The sequence below is a fragment of the Sitophilus oryzae genome, unplaced genomic scaffold, assembly GCF_002938485.1.
Source record: "Sitophilus oryzae breed Bouriz unplaced genomic scaffold, Soryzae_2.0 scaffold_41_pilon_pilon, whole genome shotgun sequence".
NCBI classification, from domain to species: Eukaryota; Metazoa; Arthropoda; class Insecta; order Coleoptera; family Curculionidae; genus Sitophilus; species Sitophilus oryzae.
The window spans coordinates 6,012,278-6,037,602 of record NW_022146996.1 but is presented as its reverse complement, the minus strand read 5'-3'; the positions used below and the strand labels follow the sequence as shown (position 1 = coordinate 6,037,602).

Genomic DNA, 25,325 nt, shown 5'->3' with positions numbered 1-25,325 from the left:
TTTGGGCATTTTGGACTATATTAAAAGTGATATCGCTTCCTTTTTGATCACTTTACATAATCGTAAGATATTATTAAATATGTTTTGATGGTTTCAAAGATATTAATAAATAAATAAAAAAATATTTTTGTCAGCCTTATTAAAAAAAAATATTAAAAATACAAAAAATGTCCTGAAATGAAAATTGTATTAGGTATTTACTGCAATGGGTCTGTACTTACTTTGATACAAATATCGTAATCTTAAACTATACAGGGTGTTTAAAATTGTATGCCAAACTTTCTAAAATATAAAATAGATTTTCTTCGTTTTTTTTTAAGGAACACCCTGTATATTAGTTCTTTGCTAGATGGACAATTAAAAAACAAATACTTTTTGTATTTAAAGTATTTCAAAATTTTTAAAGGCTTTGCGGATATTCGTAGTATTATATTACATATGGGGATTCAATAATCTCTTCAACAGTCAACAGTAATTTTTTAACAAACCCACTCAATGATTTTTGTCTGGTTTTTACCATAGAAAGAGCTGAGATTTTACCGTTGATTTAATAATATCTTAGGATTATGTAAAGTGATAAAAAAGGAAGCCAAAAATGCAGTAGTATACAGGGTGTTTACCGCATTTAAAAAATATATATCCCGATCAATCCCGATACACTCACACTTTTTTAAGCCACCCTGTAGAAATTAAAATATTTTCCTGAAATACATCGTAATACATACTTCAGGTTTGCACTTAAACAAAATTTCTAACTTTTTTATTATAGGAACTGCAGATGCCCGTAGAGAGGTGACGATATTTGCAGCAATTGTAGTTTTTTTAGTTTTTCTTGAAAAATAATCGAAAATATCTTATTAAAGATTTATTTAATATTAAATTAAAATGTCACTAGTGTCATATTTAATTTTCTTGTACGCCTTATTGTAACAATTCGGATTTTATGGCTAACTGAACTGAGATATTCCCTTAATGTGACGATAATTGGGACATTTACCATACTTCTAATTTTAATACCCCTAAGCGTTAATAGGTCCCTCGAAGTTAAAACATTACGTCACCAGAACTTAATCCTTTGCAAAACAAAACGACAACGCCCTTAACTCGGCTCTGATACCGCTAGTTGAGGCCCTCTAAAGGCCGGTATACAGGCGGCGTCGAGTGGTGAGAGCGAGTGGACCACGAGGGCTGTTGATAACTAACAATCCTCGCGTCCATGTCCTCGTAGAACTCTTAAAATGCGTTAAAACCCATCGAAACATGTAGTAGTAGTAGCGCCAAGGGCCGTCTCGTAAAAGGGTTTTTGAATAAAAGACTCTGATTCATAATTCATGTATTCTTTAGCCAGAAGCATTATATTGGTTGTTTGAAAAGGATAAAAATATATCATCAGGTAAGCTCTACATTTTTCTTATAGTTTTGTAAGAACGAAAGTTAGGTACATTTTTTTATATTTTATATGAATGAAATAAATAAAATGCTTAAGAAAATTAATATTTTATACAGTGTTTTAAAAAAGCATTTGCAATATCTCGCAGAGAGATTTCTCAGGTAAGGAAAATACTTATTTTTATTAATACTTATTTTTCATATTAACATAGTGTTTGTAACTGCTTTGTTTTGTAGAGCCACAGAGGATTATAAAGTTTTTTTTTCAATTTATTATATTTTTTTTCCTTCTTTTAAATCGCTGCGACTGTAACCTGTGATTGCGATTTTAATATTTAAATATTGTACTAGGCATTCTATTCAGAGTGTCATTTTCTATCGATTAAATCAAAAGTTGTAGTCATTTCAGGTGAAACAGGAAGCAAAGATAATTCTTAACTATAATATTCTTTGCAGGAAGTGATCGAATCAGTGGCGGATAAAGGGGGGGGGGGCGGAAGGGGCGGACCGCCCCGGGCCCCGTCTTTTAGGGGGCCTCCGAATCTTAATAAGTAATTTTTATTCAACTGGTAAACAAGACCAATATGTATGTGTCCAGTAGTTATAAAGCAATTTCTAGGTGGAGTATGCAAACCATACGTATACGCCAACTATAAACAGTATAAATGGAAGCAGATATTTACTTAATTATTTATCAATTATCAGGCCCCAATAATTGTCAATGGCATTTTCTATTTAAGAAATTAAATCAAGGGGTAATTTTCTTTGTTTAAAATATCGAATAATTATTATTTTTAATATTTTTTGAGACTGAATTTATTTCTTTTAGCTTTTAATTTATTTTTCAATGGTTTTATTATTTATTTTTACTGAATAAACATTTTAAATTACAACCATACATTTAGAATTCAAGTTATGCTGTGCATTAGCATAACTTGAATTCTAGCTTCATTACTGATGATGAGCAGTGAAGTCTTTAGTATAACGGGGGCCACGGGCCTGAGACAGCGAAGGGGCTCCTCGGATCTTGGAGGACTTACAAAATCGCGATATTTTATCGCGGTATTTCACTGGAAGCATTTTTAAGAAAAAAATATTTAAAATTTTTGGACGAAAAAAACTACCTGCGAAAAAAATTTGTACAGCCTAAAAGTCAAATTTAGTGATTATGACAGGCCCTGTGACATAAAGAAAAGACATGGCTATCTATTTCAAAAATTAATATGTTCAAATGTCATATAATAATGGCGGTAGCTGTCATGGAATTGAGCGATTAAAAAATTATCATAAATATTTTTTTTCAAATGGAAACCCACTTTTTTTATTTCACTAGTGAAAAGGTTTTCCAATTCGTTTCGTTTTAACTAGACATATTCCTATACCTAAAATCAATCGTTTTTAAGTTATTTAAGATTTAGTTTAAAAACGTATATTTTTCTTGATTTTATCTAGCTTCCTTTGACATTAAGTGTCAAACAGTCAGACAATTTATTTCCATCTGTCAGAAAATGAATTATTTGAATTTCCTATATTATAACTACTCCTGCATAAAAGTTTAAAAAGTGTATTTATATAAATATATCTCGTATTTTCGTTCTTTAGTGATATCTAATAGTTGATATTTTAATTATATACCGTACGATCCAAAAAAAAACAGCTTTGATTTATGATAATTTTTTAATCGCTCAATTCCATGACAGCTGCGGCCATTATTATATGACATTCGGACAATTTAATTTTTGACGATAGCCACATGTCTTCTCTTTATGGTACAGTGGCTGTGGCAATCACTAAATTTGACGTTTAGGCTATATACATATTTTTGACAGGCAATTTTTTTCCTCCAAAAATTATAAATATTTTTTTTTTCTCAAAAACGGTTAACGTTAGGTCTAGAGTGTTTAATATCAAAATTCATAAAAATTTACAGAGAATTTAAGTATGTAATAAAAAATGGGGTCACCCATTTAAAATAAGAAAGTTGCTGTCAACTTCCGGTACTTCCGAAAGTGCCGCCATATTGAAAATATTTTTAATCGGTAGATCTCATTGTGAAACAATGATATGCACAAAATCTCATATCTGGATATTGTAGTTCTCTAGAAACTTCTAACGCAGGCTCAGCCTGGGACACCCTGTATAAATACTTGAATTTTGTCAACCATTATACATACGTCATTCAATTTTTACAAAATGTTCATTAGAAGTATATCATTATCTAAACAGACCGGGGGCCACATTTAGCTTCGCCGCCCCGGGCCCCCGACAGGCTTAGTCCGCCACTGGATCGAATCGAATTGAATACGCTAATCAGTCCTAATTTATGTCATATGCTTGCATACCAAATCTCGTTTTTTATTAGAAAATATAAAAAAATTATAGAGGCGAACCACTCTTGAGAAACACCCGGTATATTATGATCTTCGCCCTAAAAAATATTACCTTCTCTATAAATAAATAAAATGAGAGAAAAAATTCAATCGCAGTTTACTATAAAATGCTTCAATGGACCACAAAATTCCATTCGCAAGAAAATCGCAAATCGCAACTCTTAAAAATTGAAACTCGCAGATAGAAAGTTAACACGGTCCTAGATTACAAAATTACAATCCCAAAAATTCGCAGTCGCAGTTTCCTATGTAAATTTATTTTAATTATAAGAAATTTTAAAATTGCTACGATTGAATCGCAGTTTGCGATTTGTTGCTCATCTCTAATAACTAGGGATGTGCATATGGGCTATCACTGGTATAATTTTATAAAAAACATGTGCGCCACTGAGATTTTTCTCTTGTTAACAAAATTGTGTAGGCCCTTTTAATGCCGATTAAAATAATTTTTCAATTTCGATCTATGTGATGAGATAAACGCAATATTTTATTAATCTGCCATAATCGAAGTCTCATAGCAACCTTTTAAAAAAAATAATTTTCACTAACTGACCAAAGTGCGGTAAATGTTAACATAAATAACATTCATTGATTTCTTAAAAAAACAAAATTGTGCATTATGTGCGCATATTTGAAGTGAAACTTCTTCTTATTTTCGTCTGTCTACCTGTCCGTCTGTCCGTCTGAGGATTTCATTCGGATACCAAGTTGGGTGTTGAGTTCCAATCGGTCAATTCTTAAGACAAAGGATTTAGTCCCACCTAGATGAAGATGTAAACGAAAAATCGTATCAAACTTTTTGCAGTGTGGGGGCCGTGTGCACCGTCATGTCGCTTATAGTACATACCCTACATCTACCCTACCCATCAAATTTGGTCGCGATCGGACGACATCAACTTTTAACGTTTCTTATGTCAAAACTAACTGTCACAATGACATGTGTCGGACACGGTCAAGTTGGCTTTGGTCCTCGCTTTGGTCCAATGTATCGACATACCAAATTCCACTTAAATCGGATGATTTTTTTATTTGATTCATTGGTGATAGGCTTTCGTAGCGGACGAAACGTCGAAATGATCGAAAAAAACGGCGTCAGCGATGACAATGAAATGCAGATCGCTGTCATTTTGTATGCAAAATTATATGGGGAATTTAATCGAAATTTCCAAGCGAACTTTTTTCGCTTGGAAAAAAAACGCCGTTTTTATTCGATCATACAGACACTTGCTGCACTTGCAATAATTATACTTTTACTGAGTAAATAATAAAAGAGATAAGTAGGTACAGATTATAAAATAAATTGTCACTCACAAAAATATTTAGTAACTTTATTGAATACATTTTAGAAGTTTTAAAGTATTATATTTTATACTTTAGCACATATTTTTTCAAAAAGATGTAGGTAACAAAGGAAATTAATTCATTTCCTATTCAGTGCCCGTGCCCAAAGCGAACAGATGTCGATCGTGCTGAAAACAGTTTCTCTCTTCTCACAAAGAAATCAACCTGATTCAAACGGTTCCAAAGAATGTAATTACATCTCGACAATATTTCCATCATAATTTACAACCCTCTCCAATCTCCACAATATAGAAATGCACATTAAAATCGAAAGATTCATAGGAGTCGCAAAGAGTGCTCCAGCCTGCTCCAATCGATGCGCCCAATCAAACTCTAAAAGTATAGATTTTGATTCTATGTTCCGCCCAAATTGTGACTTTCGCGTTAGGCGCTTAAAGGCGAGAATTGACCTAACTGTCCGGGTAATTTGACCCGTACGCCTTGGGGAAGGAAAGGCGAATCTAGCAGGCTTTGTAAGGCGTGTTTTTAGGGGAAACCGAGAGTCGGGATTGGTCGGAGGGGCAGAAGCTCCGCCCGTTTTAAATCTCGAGTACCCAGAATGCAGCAGAGAGTGCCATGTACACTTGGAGGGCACTCTAAGAGTACGCTTAGGCGAGTTAAGCGCTCTTCGCAGCTAAAGAGTCTTACATCAAGGGTGCTCTATAAAGAGTGCTATAGCCCGATCGTTGATTTATTTATATAGTTAGTCGGTTTGTTTATCGAATTGGGATATCGGTTCGAGTGTTGGAGTGGTTCTGAAGAGTGGATCGAGCGGCGCGCGGGTTCGTGGTTCTCTGCGACGGAAGCGGGCGTCGTCATTTCCGGTCGCTGCTGGGACGATTCGAGGTGTCGCCGCCGATTTTTTTATGCCGCGGATGGATTAAGAACGGCGGACAGCGGGTACACTGCAGCCGGCGGACATACTTCCGCGGTCCTGGAGTCCATGTCTGCAGGTAAAATTTAGTTTCAGATTCATACGTTATACCTAGGGCTTCCATATGTCCGGATTTACCCGGACATGTTTTGATTTTTAAAGTCTCGGGCCCGGATTTGGAAAAGCGCTCGGGAAACCTTACCCATCAGGGTTGCCACCTTCTGTGTTTAAAAAATCGGGACAGCACTGACACATTCTTTTGTCTTAAATGTAAAATATTATATGCCCATCGAATTTTCAAACAATATTTTATGCCTTTTTGCGTTGACTTAAAAAACTATTCGAAATTTATAAATAATTCTGTAAAAATAAAAAAGAAACGTTGAAAACAAAAAAGTAGGTAGCCAAACCAAACCAAAACAATCAATTAATTGAATTTTTGAATGCATATTTTTTACCAAAATAACACACTAATTCAGCACAATACACCAAAACACTTTACTTTTAATACTGGATGCGCGTTTCGTTAACCATGTTAGCATTATAAGCAGATGATGAAAACTGATGGTTAGCTTCAAATTCAGCATGGTTAGCAAAACGCGCGTCCAGTGTTAAAAGTAAAATGTCTCTCTTGATGAATTGTGGTTAATTAGTGTTTTATTTAGCTGTTGTAACACCAAATGTTCCCAGCCTAAGTGTAATGAATATATTTTATTTGATTTTGTTGCTGTAATAATAAGAACCTTATTGTCACTTTTAGTAAAATTCAAAAATTCCAAACAGGTCATATTAAAATTAAATGAGATTTGAAGTTCCATTCTAATGAGCTTAACTGAACATCTATTTCTAGTGTCTGTCTACTTCAACATCATACATGAGAATATTATTTCCACGTACTCAAACATTATAGATGATGGCACACTTAATATAGAACTAAAACTTTAAATAATGAAGGCGCATTATTATTTACTCTAGTTTTACTTTATTTTTTTATCTATAATTTTTATACCGTTTTCACAAATTTCCTTTATGCAAGTTTTTATTGTCGAATATTCATTAAAAAGGGTATCAATATTTTTTAATTCTAAAATTTCTATTTTTAATTAATTTGTGGAAAAGAACTGTTTTAAATTCAAGAATGTAATAAACATATTTTTAATAATCATTTTTACAATTTTATGGATTAAAAAAATTTACGTGGCTATAAACTAATAGAAACCGGAACATTAGGGCTTTGCGTGGGGACGCGGGACTGTTGGATCAAAATCGGGACGGTCCCAACCAAATTGGGACGGGTGGCAACCCTGACCTGACCACAAAAACAATTTAACTTAATAAAATATTTTACCCCCCAGTTACAGTTGAATTAATTTCTATGGATAGATGATATTAATTGTGTATGCAACGGCGAACGGTATACAGCTGGTTACACGGCTTTGCAAAACCGTTCCTCAAAACTTTTATAGATATGATACTGTTTCGCGAAACAAGGTGTGCCACAAGTTTTTTTGTTTGAAACAATGACAAATTTCCTTTGTGTAATCCGTTGCCATAATCAGATAAATAAAAATATGCATATAGGCGTTTAATTTAGACTTATCCTCGTCACCTGTAATAATTTAATCTAATGAGAAAACAATACAGTTACACAGTGACAAAATTGCCAAAAAAATTTTCAACTTGCATTCCCAGCTTTTCAGTTACAGCAAGTGCTTCCTGCAAAGGGTCCATCGTCCATCACAATATTCTCAATGTAATGATCAGTAAACTCTTTCAAATCTTCTCTGCTCTCTTGGGAAACGTATTATAGCTTAAGAGCTATAATACGTTTATTATTATGATTTACATAATAATCAATAATATTATGATTTACATAATAATCATAGTAATACGTTTATTATTATGATTTAAGAATCATGGGTAATGTTATTAATCGATCTCATTCTGTCCAATCGTTGCAGTATGTCTTTAATACTATAATTTACTACCATAGATTGCGTTGTTGTCATGGACCTTGTGGCTCGGAATATTTTCTCACAGCTTTTACTGATAAAAAGCAAAGGAAGGAACATATCCTCTGTGAGGTTTGGATTTTCTCGAAAATGTATAATTAAATTAATCACAGCATGAGCGTTCAACTCGATGCATATGTGTAACAGCTTGTAACAGTTACTTGAAATAAAATGTTCTCCAATTTTCTTATTATTCATCATTAGCCATTTACGTCAAATACGTAAAAAAACACACAATAACATAAATTTTATAACCTTCTTTTTAAATTGGGTTGGTTCCTGCACCCTCAGCACCAGTATTAAATAATTCAAAGACTTCAATGGAACATATTTTTGAGCTGCCTTAAAATTCATTTTATCTTCCAATTTTAAATCAGTCCTAGTCCGTAGCAGTTCAGTCGAGAGTTCAGTGTTATTTTGCTTTCAGATAATAAGCTTTTTCAGTAGCGTGTCGTGGATAAAAGGGAGGAGGGGGCGAAGGCCTTAAGGGGCACAATGATCAATAAAGGATCAAATAAATTACAAACTTTTTTTTAAATAATAAGACTACATGAAAACTTTTATTTTTTTTAATTATAAATTTGTTTAATAAAAAAGTTAGTATACAAAACAGTTATTTCAAAGATGAAAGCGTCTTGTTTTAACCGATTTAAAAGAATGAATTATTTGGTCTATATTTAGATCCTGGACTGTGTCTGCTTCAATACTGAGAAGTGATAAATAATTGGTACTATCTTGTGTGCTGGTGCACCTCTGGTAATCATTAATTCGTCCTAATCTACTGAAAGATCGTTCTGCACCAGCACTGTTGATGGCTATAGTGTAAAAAATCATCAGTAATGCACATAAAGATGGATATGAAGAGTCTAGGTCATTGGAAATTAAAAATGATAAATATTTGTCAGGTGCAAGTTTGTTATCATCAGCATTAATTTCTTCTAATAAACTACACAAAAAGGTTTATATTCCTCAACTAAAGAAGGTTTAACATCCGCTTGGTACAATATCTGTAGATCCACAAGACATTTTAAATTGTCATTGACGTCCATATCCAATAAACAATTAAATTTTTGGCATATATTAAGGAAATCTTCAAACCGATTCTCTAGAGTACCAGTTAAAATGTCTAAAGTACCATAAAACACTGATATCTTGAAATTATCTTCAGAATTTTGATGTAGGTAATCATTCTGGATTCTGGATTTCATCATGAATTTTTTTTATTCCTCTTTGTCTTTTTGTGGAAAATAATGTTGACGTATTGCATTTATTTGCCAAAATAGTAGCCTATTTTTTCTTAAATTTTCAAAATATTTTTCACTTCTTAATGATTTGAGATCTTTAGTTACCGCAGTAATCATATGAGCAGCTGTACAGGGTGGGTCAAATTCGACGCTGTTAAATGGAAACACCCTTTTCTATAGGAGATAGACCAAAACTAATATCGGTGTCTGGAGCTCAATTTTCATCAAAAAGATGATGGTGAAAACTGCATATCAATATCTGTTACCGTTTCGGAGTTACGGGGTGTTTTTCAAAAATTTGCATTTTTAACAAATCGCTGTAACTTTTTTACTATGGAAAATTTTGTATCTCTATGAAAACATTTCCAAAGCACCTTTTTACGTAGAATTTAATGGTTTAAGTATAATTTTTTTAAAATTAATAATTTAAGAGTTATCAACAGAAAAATAGTTTTTATATTTGGGACACCCTCTATATTTTTAATTAACTAAAAAGAATTTAAAATTACCTTTCCAAAAATATAGCACACTTGATATTTTGTTATAATCCCCTTCGAAATACAGAATTTTTAAAAGTTCGCCACTTTTAACTAGTAGGCTTTGGACCCCTTATTGATGATATGCCCTTAATGGAACTCGAAAACATATTTTTCCAGCAAGACAACGCACCGCCTCTGAACGCTGAAGTTATCAGCAAATTTTTGCAGCCAATTTCAAGAATAATTGAATAGCTAACCAAGATCCCAGCCGTTGGCCGTCGAGGCCGCCTGACTTAGTGCCCATGGATCTAATCCTATGGATATATTTGCGGAAGAATAAAGGTTCCTTATTTTTCCGTATAATCTAGACAAGAATTAGAAATACTTAGCAGTTATGAGAGGGTATCTTTCACCCCTACTGAGTTAATGAATTCCGCGAGAAACTGCCCCGTCTGTCCATAACAGAAGACGGTCGATATGTTGAACACCTGTAGCAAAATCTCCTGTCTTGGTTTGCTATTTATTTTTATAGTTATTAGATATAGTTTAAATGTGTTGATGTTGGTTAAATATATTTTAAATTGTTATAAAAATTTGCATCTCTCATAGAAATATTATTTTCGTTTTAACTGATGCTCACAGCTAGAATTTTTTTGCATTACAGCCGGTGCCGTTCAAAGCCTACTTAATTAAAGCGGGCGAATTTTTATATACTCGATATCTCGAAGGGGAACCGAGCAAAATATCAAGTGTGTTATATTTTTGGAAAGGTAATTTAAAATTCTTTTCAATAAATTAAAAATATACAGGGTGTCCCATAAAAAAATCAAATTTTCTGTTAATAATTCTTAAATTATTAATTTTTAAAAAATTATACTTAAACCATTAAATTCTACGTAAAAAGGTGCTTTGGAAATGTTTTCGTAAAAATACAAAATTTTCCATAGCAAAAAAGTTACAGCGATTTATTAAAAATACATATTTTTGAAAAACACCCCGTAACTCCGAAACGGTAACAGATATCGATATGCGGTTTTCACCATCACGTTTTTAACAAAAATTGAGCTCCAGACATCGATGTTAGTTTTTGTCTATCTCCTATAGAAAAGGGTGTTTCCATTTAAAAGCGTCGAATTTTACCCACCCTGTACATAAGTTGATATTAACCTTTTGCAAGTGATTGGACAATATATTAATTATTTTATTCAGCACTTATAACCGATTATATTTCGGTCGGTGATTCCCCGAATTTATTTCCATCACGACTGCTTTCGTCTTCTTCTTTGGCGGCCGTTATGTCTAGCCATTGTATTTTTATTTATAGACAATGGTCTAGCGGTAGCATAGTTTCAAACCCATATGAAAACTTTCGTATGTATACGCCTACTTCATTAGAGATTTAAATTATTAAATATAAGTAAACATTAAAAAAACAAAAATAAAATGTGAGAAATGTATACGTCATTTTTTTATCTTGAAGAGCTAAGGGCATGGTAGGGCACCGTTTGTTTTTGCGTTAAATATAGTTAATCTATCTTTTTTTCAAAAGGCGCCAGAGGCGCAAAGCGCATAGGGGCGGAGGGGGCGTTCCCTCCCCTGGCCCCCTATACGACACGCCACTGAGCTTCTTAATTTATGTGTTTTTGTATAAAAAAACAATATACCGAGCAATACACCAAATATTGGACTCCCTGCCAAACTAATTCAAACAGAAACAATAGCGCGGGAACCATTATGACGTCACTGGATACTAATGGCATCTGTTATATGTCATTATTATTATGTCAACTTTGATTTTAGAACACACCGACGCAACGTTAAAAAATCCTATATACTTCCTGGTACTTCCTAGGAATTCCCGCGTACTTCCTTTCGAATGTAAACCTACCTCCTGCAGCTGTTCACCCCTCGGATTTTTCTAAAACTTTTATTAGAAAACCTATTAGTCTAAGAGCTAGCAACGTTTTCGAGAAAGTAGTTTAAGAAAGGTGGCTCTTTGATATATCTTTTACTATGCTCTAAATTAATAATAATTCTGGTAATTAAATCAAAATAAATATTTAATACTTTACTATCAGAATATAAACAAAAATTAAATAAAAAAATCTTTGCCCCGACCCGGATTCGAACTCTGAATCATCGGTTCGTGGTCGGAAACTCTACGCGCTGAGCTATGGAGACTCGGTTGGTTTATATTCAATACTAGAATTTAAAGGACTAATAAAAATATAGGATCTTCTTTCAATGCGCAGTGGGGAACGCAGCGTTGATAGACTTAAGTCATAAAAACGACTTAAATAACGTTATATTGATTTAAGTCTTTACAAAAATGACTTGACTTGAAATAAAATGATTTAAGTCAAAGACTTAAGACTTAAATCATTCGAACTTTATGTTGAATTTGACTACGTACTTTACATAAGACTTAAATCATTTTGATTTTAGAAATGACTTAAGTCTTTTTAAAACTGACTTGTTGCAGCTCTGAACTCATATAATAAAATTTGAACATAGCTGTTTTTTATCTCATCCTTCTATTTTGTTTCACTCTTCAGGTGGCAACTACGGGGAAGGTCCCGTGGTGCCGGTGGTGGATCGAGGCAACGACGGCAGTGGCGCCGGGGGCAACAACGACTTACAGAGCCTCTTGCCCGAGCTCAATGGCGTGGAGCTGGCAATGAGCCTGAGCCCCAAAGGGCATCTGGGTCAGGGATCGCTCAGCCATCTTCAGCAGTTACACCACAGCACTCCGTTCAGCGTTACAGACATTCTCAGTCCTATCGAGGAGTCGTATAGGAAGCTGGAATTGGCGGCCAATCCGCCATCACCGTACAGGTAGGTGAGATGACGTATTTTTTTACTTTAAAGGCGGATTTCCATCAAACGGACGAAACAGAGATTTTGTTTAGTGATGGGAAAAACCGATTAATTTCAATAATCGAGTACTCGCGGGTATCAAGCGATTGCAATAACCGAGTGATCACTCGAGCGAAATATCACTCGTATTTAAAAATACGGTTTCTCACCCGTCGCTTGTTGTAAGTACTCGTTAACGCCAAGCGGCAAGCAGTAAGTTGCGTGCGTAGGGCACATATATATTCTTTCGGTGACCAATGGCAAGTAGCAAGCGGCGAGCGATTCGCTTGATCGCTTGATTTAGTTTATTTCAAAGCGTTGTCGATGTAGGTCGAAAGATTTTGTCCCTCAGATACGCAACGGATAAATATATATACGGTGTCGAATAAATTTGCTACCTGTAATGTATATGTAGAAAATTCGCTCGGCTTTTTATCGAGTATGTCACATTAAAATCGGATTTCAATTTATATCATTTTAGGATCGCTTGCGTTCGCCGCTTGGAACTCGTCACTTGCATCGCTTGTTCATAACCGAGCGATGTCGGTTATTTCAATAATCGAGTACTCAAGCGAATTTCCGCTCCAGTTATACCATCACTAATTTTGTTGTCAACAAAACAGCAACTGGAGCTTCCAAAATGAGCAATATTGGGGATATTTTTGGTTTAGCGTTTTCGTTAACAAAGGAGTTCTGTGTTTTCGCTGTTTTTTTCTCTATAAAAAGTGAGTGTTTGTTTGGTGGAAACGGCACTCAACTATTTACTAGGGTTTTTATTTGTAGTCCGTGTGTGCATCTAATCAATTAAAATAATTATAACAAGTTTTCAAATTCGTTACTGGACATTCTTAAAATTATGAAAGGATGATCTCCATTTATTTATATGTCAACATTTATCAAGACGGTAATGATTTCACTAATTCCATAATCGAATCGTCTAAATATAATTTTTACGTATATTTATGACCAGGAGAATACACTTTCCATAGGGTGCCAGGTGCCTATCAAAAAGTTGCCGCAACTATGTTTAATTAATAATAGTAATAACTGATTTTGGAGACGATATTAGGCTTATACAATTTTTGGATCATTTATATGTCGAATTAAAGCTATTTTTATTCTGTGCATGATGTTATAAGGGTGCCTATCAAAAACTGGCCGCAAGTAGGGGTTGCTAGGGTACAACGTTCAACAATGCGACGGACATCCTATAATGAAAAATACTTAGGAATTTTGTATAAGTACCAAACTAAAGTATATACTAGGATGTAATGCATTAAAATATTTTAACACACATATTTTTTACAGAGTGGCTCAAAAAAGTGTGAGTGGATCGGGATGACTTTTTTTAAATAGAACATAAAAATACCTGTATATTATAGTTTTTCGGAAGTCAATTGAAATAGATTGGTACCCTTAATTGCGGCACTTTCTTTGTCGCCGCAGAGACAAACGAATTTTCCAGTATTTACAATTTAGTCCCAGTATTTACAATTTACAATTGACATCGGAAATACTATACCTTATCATTAGACCGTATATTATTACATTTTGTAATATCTATAATTAGCATTAATTTTGACAATTAATTTGAAATTTTAGCGATTGTGTTTTATGTCAATTTTTAGTAAAAGACGTCTAGAGATTGACCTCGCAAAAATTCTCATCGATTGTCATTCCCCAGCCGTCTTTGGCGCCGTTTTTTTACGATCATACGGTACAATAGTTAATTATTATCTTTAATGTAATGAGTAGTTACCGTAAATAAAAATATTCTTTTCTATATAATAATTTTTCTTTTTATGTTGTATTCCAGATCAACCTCAAGCGGAAGCAGTATAAATTCTCCGGGTATCACAGGAACTGGTCCGTGCAGTATGAACGGCGGTTATCCCGTCATGGGCCAGTTCGGCGGTGGCCAGTACTGCCCAGTGTCCGAAAATTTAGGTCTTGCCTCCCACTACTCCTCTGGATGGTACCAAAGCTCAGCGGACCCCAGATTTGCAAGTAAGTTTTTTTATCAATTTGGTCTCTTTTTTATCAACCTGGTCTCTTAAATAAACACAAGTATTTTAACTGGTAGTAGGTAGATATATTTCTTACACTACTAATTGTTGTACAGGGTGAGTCAACGATAGAGTAAAGTACATTATCTCATTTGTTTCGAGGTTTACAAAAAAATGTTAAATATGAAAGTTATAGAAAAGGTTAAGATACACATTTTAAAATTATTATAGAGTATACAAGGTTTTTTATTTTATTTTTAGATTCTGTGCAAAATTCCGTAACTTTTTATGTTTAATGTTCTATACCTAAAATTAATAGTTTTGTAATATTTAAATTTGTTTAAACCAATGTTAAATTGCAGTTTGCAATGATCAGCGGTACCATTGTTTCTGAAGTTGTAGTACCCAAATTTGGTAGGAAAATTTTATAGAGATGAAAAAAAAGATGTTTAAGTTAAGATATTTTAGTTAAATGTTACAGTGTAATACTACAGTTAAATGCGGGTGTCTGTAAAATATGTTTATGAATTTCAACTACTTAAATTAAAAAATCTCAATTTTTTTAAATGGTACCCCCTATGTATTATCTTTTTTTCTGATAGATTTTACAAAACTATTCAACTTTTTTTAAGTATGTCATAATCGAGGTCATAATATACCTATTTTTAATAGTTTGCGATTTATTCCAATTTTCTCGTTTTTCAATTTTGCCCAGATTTTTAATACAATTACTCTATAACATCATCACAAAACAAAAATATTTATTACTTATCTTTAACAAATAGTTTAATAATTAGTTACAGAATTGTTATTAATAGTTAAAGTTAATTAACTTTACTCAAATAAACTAAAATCGCAGTCGTGAATTTCTTGGTGTATTTCTATATTATGAAAGATGACACTTGGATTTTCCGTCGGTGGGAATAGTCCTAAATTAGAGTAATACTAGATTACCTAATTGTTGACGACTACTGATATAGGAGTTTTCTTCGACATACAGTAAAGTTTTTTTTTCTCGTAGTAATTCTGGTTTATAAATCATTTCGTAAAGCCAATATTACTACTGCCGCGAAACCGTCCCATTACACACTGAAAATAATATAATATAATATGAAAATGTTTTCTAGATCTACATCTATTCTTATAGTACTTAACAAAGTGCTATATAATATAATAGTACTTAACCAAAAAATATGTTTTTCCTGGCTTGTTCGCGTAAATTAATTTTCGACTAATTAATTTTCAGAATACACTGTAACTATTATCTCTACCATTTATACTTACTACAACAAATTAAACTAAAATTCAAGTTTTGTTCTTAACTTGCTTAACAGACATATGAAATTTTGATGATTACACTTCAATAAAAATGTATATGGCAAATATTCGAGTTTTTAACTTCGAAGGGCGCATTTGGACTAGGATGATATTAGACGACATTGTCTCCATTTAATCGACCTCGTATCTCTTTAGTTTCCGACATCCAATGATGTGGCTCGAATTTTGGATATCCGTACTTATAATAAGAGACACAGAACCCCTGGCACCTATAATTTCTTTAAATAGATAATCAGTCTATCTATAACAAATTTTCTTCGCAATCAGAATTCCTGCACTCTCCATCTACGATTTCGTGGGGTATCTATAGAGTGACAAACTCACCCTCTTGGTACGCGCGTTGCATTATTGCCCTTAATACGTCCGTCTGAGTTTTAAACACGCCGCGCGTATTCAGTTACCTAAGCAACATCTCGCTCACATCCACGCACACCGAACGTATCGAGTACTTTAAGTGGCTGGATATCGATTACGAAGGGATGGAATCCGGCCCTGCTCCGGCCTATAGGCCGCAAATATTCCGTGGCAAAGCCTGCTGCGGGAGCGTCACGAATTCGACGGGTTTAGCATTGTTTTTGGGGAATATTTCAGGTAAAATTGGATACGACAGAAATTCAGAGCCAGAATATTCTTTATTCTTTTGATTATTATCAAAATTTTGAAAAAATACTCACATGTAGGTATTACATATACAATAATTGGATAAAATAAACAGCCATCTAAACAGATAGTAGATCATTAAAAATATACAAGGCAGCTTTGAAAAGCAACTTTTATAATAAATAATCATACACTAGCACAATCAAAATAATAATAGATAGTCTCGTGGCACAATCATAACAGTAGATAATTTAAGTCAGAATATTTCCGATAGTTCTTAAAAAAGTCCGATTGAGCTTTATTATTCCTGTTTCGCGCATAATTTCTGCAAATCAAAACTACACATCTATATTAGTTGAATAATAAAATATAATGAGTAGGTACACAGTTTTTGTACTCATCTGTTAAGTCTGTTCGATGGTAGGCGTTTGAATTCATATTTTCACATAGAACATGCAATCGATCAAATGAACTCTATGGATATGACAGACATTCCTCTATACGTCAAAATTGAGAATTTCTGCAGGTTTGGTTAATGTTGAATTGATTTAATTATTAAAAAATTGAGATTTCAAAAATTAAGCCCTATCTTTCTTGCTTCAATTCAAAATTTCATAATATTTTTGAATGTGATACACAATTCATATTTAAATTTTTTGAAATTGATCCATTTAAATTCCAGTGAGTTAGTTTGTATAACATTTACTATGGTATAGAATTTCTTTCTCAGACAGTCAGGCGGCAGCACTTATGAGCCCAAAGGTATCGTTGATACTTGTATGGGAATTTCTGGGTGAACTGAGAGCTCTGATTCGTTAATGGTGGCTGCGTAACGAATGAGAGTTTCTGTGCAAAATTTTAAAAGAAAATGTCTTTATATTTTATAAAATAAATATTTACTTAATAACTATACTTGATAATATTAATAATTATATGATAATTAAATTTTGATCTCGAATAACTCTTAAGCCAATAGATTAAGCGAAAAATCATAAGAGACATTTTTTGTAGAGCGTTGAATTTACAATAAACATGACGCAATTAATTACTTTTCATTTATTTGTCGCAGAGTTATGGAATTCTAAAAAACAAATGGAAATTTCCTCATGTTATTTCTATGAGAAACTTAGGTTGGAAAGCGGACTATCTTAAAGTTAATATTAAGAGCTAAAATTTTCAAGCAATTTTTTTATGAATTTGGAAGTATTGTATTCTGGGTGCAAATAAATTCGGATACATCCGTATTAAGGGCCACCCTAATATACAGGGTGCTCCGAACTGTATTCCGGAAACTTCGGCAGCATATTCTGCAGATAAAAATAAGTGAAAAAGTTCGTATAAATGTATGTCCTAAAATGCTTACTTTCAGAAATACAGGCTGTAGAAGTTTCATTTTTATTTCGATTTTTTCTAAATAATTTCTGGAGGAACGTCAATATTTGGATGAAAATTGGTGCCTAGTAGTTTTTTGACATGAGAAATTTGATTTTGGTGTTAATATGACTCCTACTAGTAGAGGGCGTCACCTACATGTGTTTTAACTGTTTTAAAGCGTAATAACTTTTTGTGCGTACCTGTATAAAACTACGAAGCAAAAAAATATACATCTCTGTGACTTTTTACGTAAAAGATATCTCTTTATAAAAATCGCTACGAGCAACCGTTCTTAAGATATTTAGCATGGAAATAGACGAAAAATAAACACGTTGAGTAGATAGCTGAAATAATAAATTTAGGAAATTTTTATTTTTTTTAAATTAATCATAATTTTTTCTGCAAAAAATAATGATAAAACAGTTTCTGTAGAACTTTTGGTATAAAAACATTTCAAATTTGTGATTTTAGTCTAACAACTGTTTAGTCAACATGTTTAATTTATGTCAATGTTGACAGGTATTGACAATTTCTATTCCAAATATCTCGAAACCCATTATTCGTAGCGATTTTTACCAAGAGACGTTTTTCACGTAAAAAACGTCGTAAATGTATATTTTTTTACTCAGTAGTTTTATGCAGGTACGGAAGAAAAGTTATTACTCTTCAAACCAGTTAAAAAATATGTAGGTGGCGCCCTCTACTAGTAGGAGTCATAGTGAAATCAAAATCAAGTTTCTCATGTCAAAAAACTCCCAGACACCAATTTTCATCCAAATATTGACGTTACTTTAGCAATTATTATGGACTGTATACAGGGTGTAGAAATTTGATCTTAATTTCGTCTTTTTCCAAATAATTTATGAAGTAACGTCGATAAAATTGGTGTATAGCGGTTTTTTGACATGATGAATTTGATTTTCATGTCAATATGACTTCTATTTGAAGGAGAAGGAGGCACAATCTACATGTGTTTTAACTATTTTGAAGAGTAATAACTTTTGGTCCGTACCTATATAAAACTACTGACTAAAAAAATATACATTTACGACGGCGTCAAAAAGGTCTCATGGTGAAAATCGCTACGAGTAATGGTTTTCGAGATATTTGAAATCAAAATTATCAATACCTGTCATCATTGACATAAATTAAACATGTTAACTAAATAATTATTAGACTGAAATCATAAATTTGAAATGTTTTGTGCCAAAAGTTCAACAAAAATACATGTAGGTGGCCCCCTACAAGTAGGAGTCATATTAGCATGAAAATCAACTTTCTCATGTCAAAATCAAATTTTTCATGCCAGACACCAATTTTCATCCAAATGTGGACGTTACTTCAAAACTTATTTGGAAAAAAGCGAAATAAAAATGGAACTTATACACCCTGTATCTCCGAAATTAAGCATTTTAGAACATACATTTATACGAACTTTTTTACTTACTTTTATCTGCAGAATATGCTGCCGAAGTTTCCGGAATACAGTTCGGAGCACCCTGTATAATATAATCTATTACAGCTGTAGTAATATGAGTAACTAATTGTGAAAAATAAAGTCCCAACCCTATATGCAACATTTTTCATAAACGCCTACTTGTGCGATTTAAAATTTTGATGCAAAATCCGGCAATACTGCATAGAAGAAGTGTATCAACCCAACTTTTATTTTTTTTAATACATTTGATTTTCCGTTAAGCTGTTAACGCCACTGCCTTACACGTTAAAATCCAGACCACGCAGTTTCGATGACTAGATCGGTATATACAAACGCTGTAATGTAATGAATGTACCAGGGCTGACATTATTTTTGTTGGATTGAAGAATATCTGAATAATTCAGTTTAAATAAAGGTGTATAAATAGTTAAAAACCCTGTATAATCGTAAATTCGTTAAACCTCTATCGAAATATATAACAAGTACCGTAAAATAATTTCACATATTTAATTACACATACTTATTAAATAAATAAACATCATTCAGCGTTGGAAAATAATTTGAAACTAATATTAATTAGTTCAAAAACAGAATTTATTTAATTCAACGACTCTCTAAAAAATCCAATGGCGATTAAGCATGTAGAAATATGATTATGCGTTACACGATACGCGTAATAAGTTCGTAACGTTTTAACATATCAAAGCACTTTACGCCCAGTGGCAATTGCAATAAAGTTCTCTTGTTACAGTTTGTTTTGGGAACCAAGAGGCCAACGAGATTGCCACACTAGAGGTTGTAGAGTTTGCCTAGAATTACACAGTTAATTAAATAAAACATAAGTATTTTAGAGATTATGGTAAAAAAAATTCTCGGATAGAATTAAAAAAGATGTACAAGAGCATTAATAATTTGTTATTTCTTAATTTTAATGAGATTTAAACTCGGATAAATAATATAAATATACAAACTTTACCGCACGAAACGACATACACGAAAGGTAGTAGGTAATTAATCACAATAATTAACGATATTAATAAATTATTTATTTAATCTATTTTATTATTAAATTTTATTATAATTTATAACACTGATGTTCAGTACTACCTACAGCAAATTCAAGAAAAAAAAACTGTAACTTTAGAACTATGCATTTCTGCACACATATAGGAACTTTTTTTCATATTTTTTTGAGTTAAGTTAACAGTTAAATTTAACACTAAAGTTATGGCCAGTTAATTACATTCAATTTTTAAAGGGTTGCTATTAGACTTGGATTAAGGTTATTTAATAAAATATGTGAGTAAGACAACCCTCCTACCGACCGGGTCGACCAGTTCGCATGAAACCAGTTGCACAAAACTAGTTTCATTAAACTAGTTGCGTAGCTGTTCGTACATAAGGTCGACTTTATTTGTAAAAATGTTGTCTTCAGATGATGACGTTATGAGGTCAATTCCTATTGTGAGGAGCTGACCATGACCCTCCTCCCTCGAGTTCATGACTCGCCAACTCGATGTCCTTACATTGAAGTTCTGACCCTGGAAAAGGCTCAGCAGGTAGGATGGCCAGGTGTAAGCCTCTTCTAGAGACGTTTGCTGGTCGGTGGTCAGGGCAACCTCTGGGAAATCCTTTGGCAGCACCGCCATTTTCACTTGTCCAGCAATACTGGCAAAGCTGGTGATACGTCCCTGCTTGCCTCCCAGTGTTGGACGACTTTTCATCCTGGCTTTTATCTCTCCCTGCTGGAGAAGAGGTGAGAGGTTCTCGCTACCTATCTTGCCCTTTGCTGGAGATGAGTCAGGTTGTTTCTTGGTTTCTTTATTCTCCCCTTTTCGGAGGAGTGTTTTCGCTTTTGCTTCCTCTGGAGCAAGTTCTTCGTGGAGCAGTCGGAGGTATCTCCGTGCTTCTGCTCCGCTAAGACCTACTCTCAGAGTTGACTAGTTGACCCAGGCCGGGTAGACGAAACGGTAGCTTGTGTCGCTTATTGGGTCTAGAGGTAGGCTCCTGACCCTTGCTGAAGAAGGTGATAGCTTGTGTGCCACTTGTGGAGGATGATCCCAGGCAAGTGTCAGCCGCCCCTCTTGTAGTTTCCTTTGGATTTGGTCCCTTGGAACTGTCATTTGTAATGTTTCCAGTGTCGTTAGGGGACTTCCCCACAGCTTCACCGGTGGTGTTTTTAATGCTAGATCTCATAATGTTCCCACAAGTCGCTAGGGATAGTCGGTCCACTTCTACAGAGCCCCGCATGTAGAAGTAAGGGGTAAATACAATGGGGTGCCCCCTGATGCCCCAAGGTTGAGGCCAGTAATGGCTAGTCCTCTATCTAGCCACACATCCCTTTGAGCTGGACCCGCCATCGAAGGATTTAGGTTTTTGGTGAGGTTGTCTCCTCTTGGTCCAGCCAAGACCCCCCTCCCCCACACACGCCCTCTACCCGCGAGACATGACCACAGTCAGTAGAGGGTGCCTGGTATGACGGACAGAGGTAGCCTCGTCCGGCACCAATGTCTTGGTACAATTCCCTGGCCACGACACTACAGCCAGGGACAAGATAATGAGTGAGATGCTTGTTAGACCAAGCGATACGCTAGGGGGATTCCCCCCAGCACCTGACCAGGAGCTTCCCTACCAACGGCAAGGTCTTGCATCTCGTAGGGAAAGAGGATCGGACCTATATTGAAATAAGAAATAAATCCTATTTTTTGGTGAGGACTCTCCCCACGAGAGATGGCACAGGAATTTGTATTATTTTCTGTATATTATTTTTTGTTTCTGTATCAAAAATTTATAATAATATAACTAGAATTGAAACAAAATCATACGGCAATTTCCGGCTTTCAAAATTCAATTTGACAGCACCACGATTAGTTGTTCATAAGTTTCTAAAAAGTGAAATGAATTAATCCAGATCCCTATTTAGAAGTAAATAAGATTATAAAATTAAATATCCATGTAGGTACTCAAATTCAAATACGAAATAATTAGAAATATATCTATTTCTTAAGGTCTACTCTGATTCATTCATGGGTCTTACATTTTATCTAACGGCAAAGTGTCAAATCTTTTGGTATACAAATGCGTCCAGGGAAAACAATGGAACCGAATCCACGAATATATATCCCTTTATAAACACACCTGAAAGGCCTTTTGTGCTACGTTGTTTTGATCGGGAACCGCGCGTTTCCTGCGATGAGGGCGATATAAGACCCTGCCGCATTATATGGGTTGCCGTCGATCGGAAAAAAAACCATGACGATAAAAACTGATCTGTGGGTAATTAACCGTATATATTCTCGTATATCTAGGGAGAAGGCTGATTGAATGTGAGTGTAGTAATAGGGTTAATAAGAAATATATATGTTACGTCTAAAATAGGTACCTATTAAGGGCTGGCAAAGGTTAGTTTTGGGTCGAGATTTCCGTATGTAAGAAAAGTAAAATGCGTTTTATAATGTACCGAACAAAGAGAGAACAGTAAACACGTTGGCAAACGCATGAAATAAACCAAGAAGCTGTGCACATATTGCTAAGAGACGTGGATGGGAGTATCAGTACCTCTGTCAGTACTTAAAGTTCTAGGAAAAGGTGTACATCATGCGTTCAGCTTCACGATTCTTCTCAACGTCTCGTGATACTTTATTTGTTTATTTATTAACGAGTCGTTGTAATTTTCCCTATATCTTGAAAATGTTTAAGTGCAAGTTAGAAACACTTTCATTTTTGGTAATAATAAGTGGAATTGAGTTGGTGTTCGACAGTGGTCGCGCTATTAGAACTCTGAATTCAAAAATCGATATCTCGAAATCTATTAGAAATAAATTGATTGTAGTTTTTTTAAAAAAATTGCTTAATATCTCTGCTATATAAAGAAATATATGTGAAAATCTTTATAAATAAAGAAGTTACACGATTGCTAAAAATTGCTATGCACTAAAATGGGATGGGTTTAAAATTTTTGAATGGAAAAAACAACCTTATCGATTTTTTCTTCATTAAACATATTGTAAAAGATCCGATCTTTAAAACAAAAAAAAAGTTTCAATATCTAAAGTGGTTCATAAGGCGTGTATAATATGGCGTGTTATGTATTAAAAAGTTAAGTTTTTAAATTATCGCGATTACTGACGTTTTCTCGTTATAAATGGACACCCTATATATGCTTATAATTCGATTTCAGATGCTCAGAAACATATCTTATAATTTTATCTAGTTACCCATCTTTTCGAAAAAAAGTTGAAAAATAAGCGGTTTGCGATCGTGATTTTACTTTACTTGATAGGGAAAGGCGTACCGGCAACGCCGCAACAGCACACTGTCGCATTTCTCTCACTCCGATTTAATATATCTCTATGCGATTTACTTCCACACATGTAAATACCGACCCAAAAGTAACAGTTGCCAGCACGGTATAAGCGATAACAAATGAACTTTTAGTTTCGTCATCGAGGATGCGATTAATAAATTCGTTCTTCATATTTATCGCTTCCACAAATATATGTTGTACATAAATGTATATTAATAAATATTAATAAATAATCTTCATTTTCTTTTCTGTACAAACGATTGAGAGTAGTTTACAAATTAGCGACACAGATTAACAATTTTTTAGCATTGTGGCGATAGACGAATATTTTTTTGATTATGAGTTTGGTATGTAAAAAAGAGGACAGTGAGATCAAAAAGAGGACTGTCCTCTAGAAGAGAGGACGACTGGCAACCCTATACTACAATACACTTTTGGATTGTAATTGACTTTAAATGTGAAAAAGTGTAAAATGATATTACAGCATTGGTGTCGAGATTGGTGTCAACTTTGTAACTCTCAAAATGTTGGGTTAATAAAAAACACATTATTCGACCCCAAAATAAAGCACGAAATCACCACAATACACCAACACACTTTTACTTTTACACTGAAAGTAGCTTAAGACTGATCAGACTTGATCATCTGCTGATGATGCTAACATGGTTAGCGAAACGAGCGTCCAGTGTACAAGGAAAAGTGTTTTGGTTACTTTGGTGATTTAGTGTTTTATTTTGCTGTGTAACACCAAACGTTCCAACCCCCAACTGTAACATTATTTAATAATTTTTGTATGTAATTTTCTGGGTCTCAAATTTTTATATAACGATTTTTTCTTTAAGAGTCATATTTTCCTAAATATACGCAAAAAAAATAAAAAAATTGACATTTCATCCCTCCCGCGCTCCTCTAGCTCACTATCAATCTTTGGAGGACTTTTGACACATCATTGGTTCAAATTTAGAGAAACCGTTGAAAACTATTTTCAAACTCTATTTTTTCACCGATATATCTAATTTAACTCTGCTATAAATTATATTAGATGGAATGAGTTTATGAAACATCATGCTGATTCCCATGAATGAACTATTCGAATATGTAGCTGAATTTAGTTACCTCGGCAGTTTGATTTCGGAAAAGACCGAAAATTTCTGAAATATCGACTTTGAAATTCAGCACAGAATTAGCAGCGCCTCAAGAGCATTCTGGGAATTAAAAGACAGGGTTTTCTGCAATCATGATTTGAGCACAAAAACGAAACTTGCAGTATTCTGAGCAATAATAATTAGTAGTGGGAACTATCGAATGAATACTATCGAAACATTCGATAGTTGCAATTCATTCTAATAATTCGATAGCTGGTAAGAAAACATTCGTTGAAAACTATTCGAATAAAAACTATCGAATAGATGCGTCATCTGCCTTGAAATATTGTATTCTAGTAATGCGGCAGTAAAAACCATTCATTTATAAAATTCATTCATTTATGAAATTCATTTATTCGTCAGGATCGATTATAATAAAATATTAACTGGATTTTAGTTGTCGCCCGGCGACGTAGGTCTCTTTCCGAGAAACCCGACAGCGGTCGGTGGCAATGCTATGAAAGAAGCCGGCATCTTTGATTTTTTGCGGAATCATATAAAGATAAGGACACATTATTTTTTTTATTGAGGTG

At 33.9% G+C, this 25,325-nt stretch overlaps 2 protein-coding genes across 2 annotated transcripts in view; one reads left to right on the top strand and one right to left on the bottom strand.

The window, feature by feature from the left end:
• Window positions 1–25,325, bottom strand: part of LOC115885743 (glycogen-binding subunit 76A-like) — a 426,966-nt gene that overhangs the window by 230,942 nt on the left and 170,699 nt on the right. The window lies entirely within an intron of this gene.
• The window catches only part of LOC115885744 (homeobox protein Nkx-2.4-like), an 81,442-nt gene continuing 61,864 nt past the window's right edge, over window positions 5,748–25,325 (top strand). Inside the window, exons 1-3 of the mRNA XM_030904753.1 lie at window positions 5,748–6,073; window positions 12,285–12,564; window positions 14,402–14,592. Of these exons, the coding sequence (XP_030760613.1) occupies window positions 6,064–6,073; window positions 12,285–12,564; window positions 14,402–14,592 (481 nt within the window). The 5' untranslated portion in view covers window positions 5,748–6,063. The remainder of the gene's footprint in view (window positions 6,074–12,284; window positions 12,565–14,401; window positions 14,593–25,325) is intronic.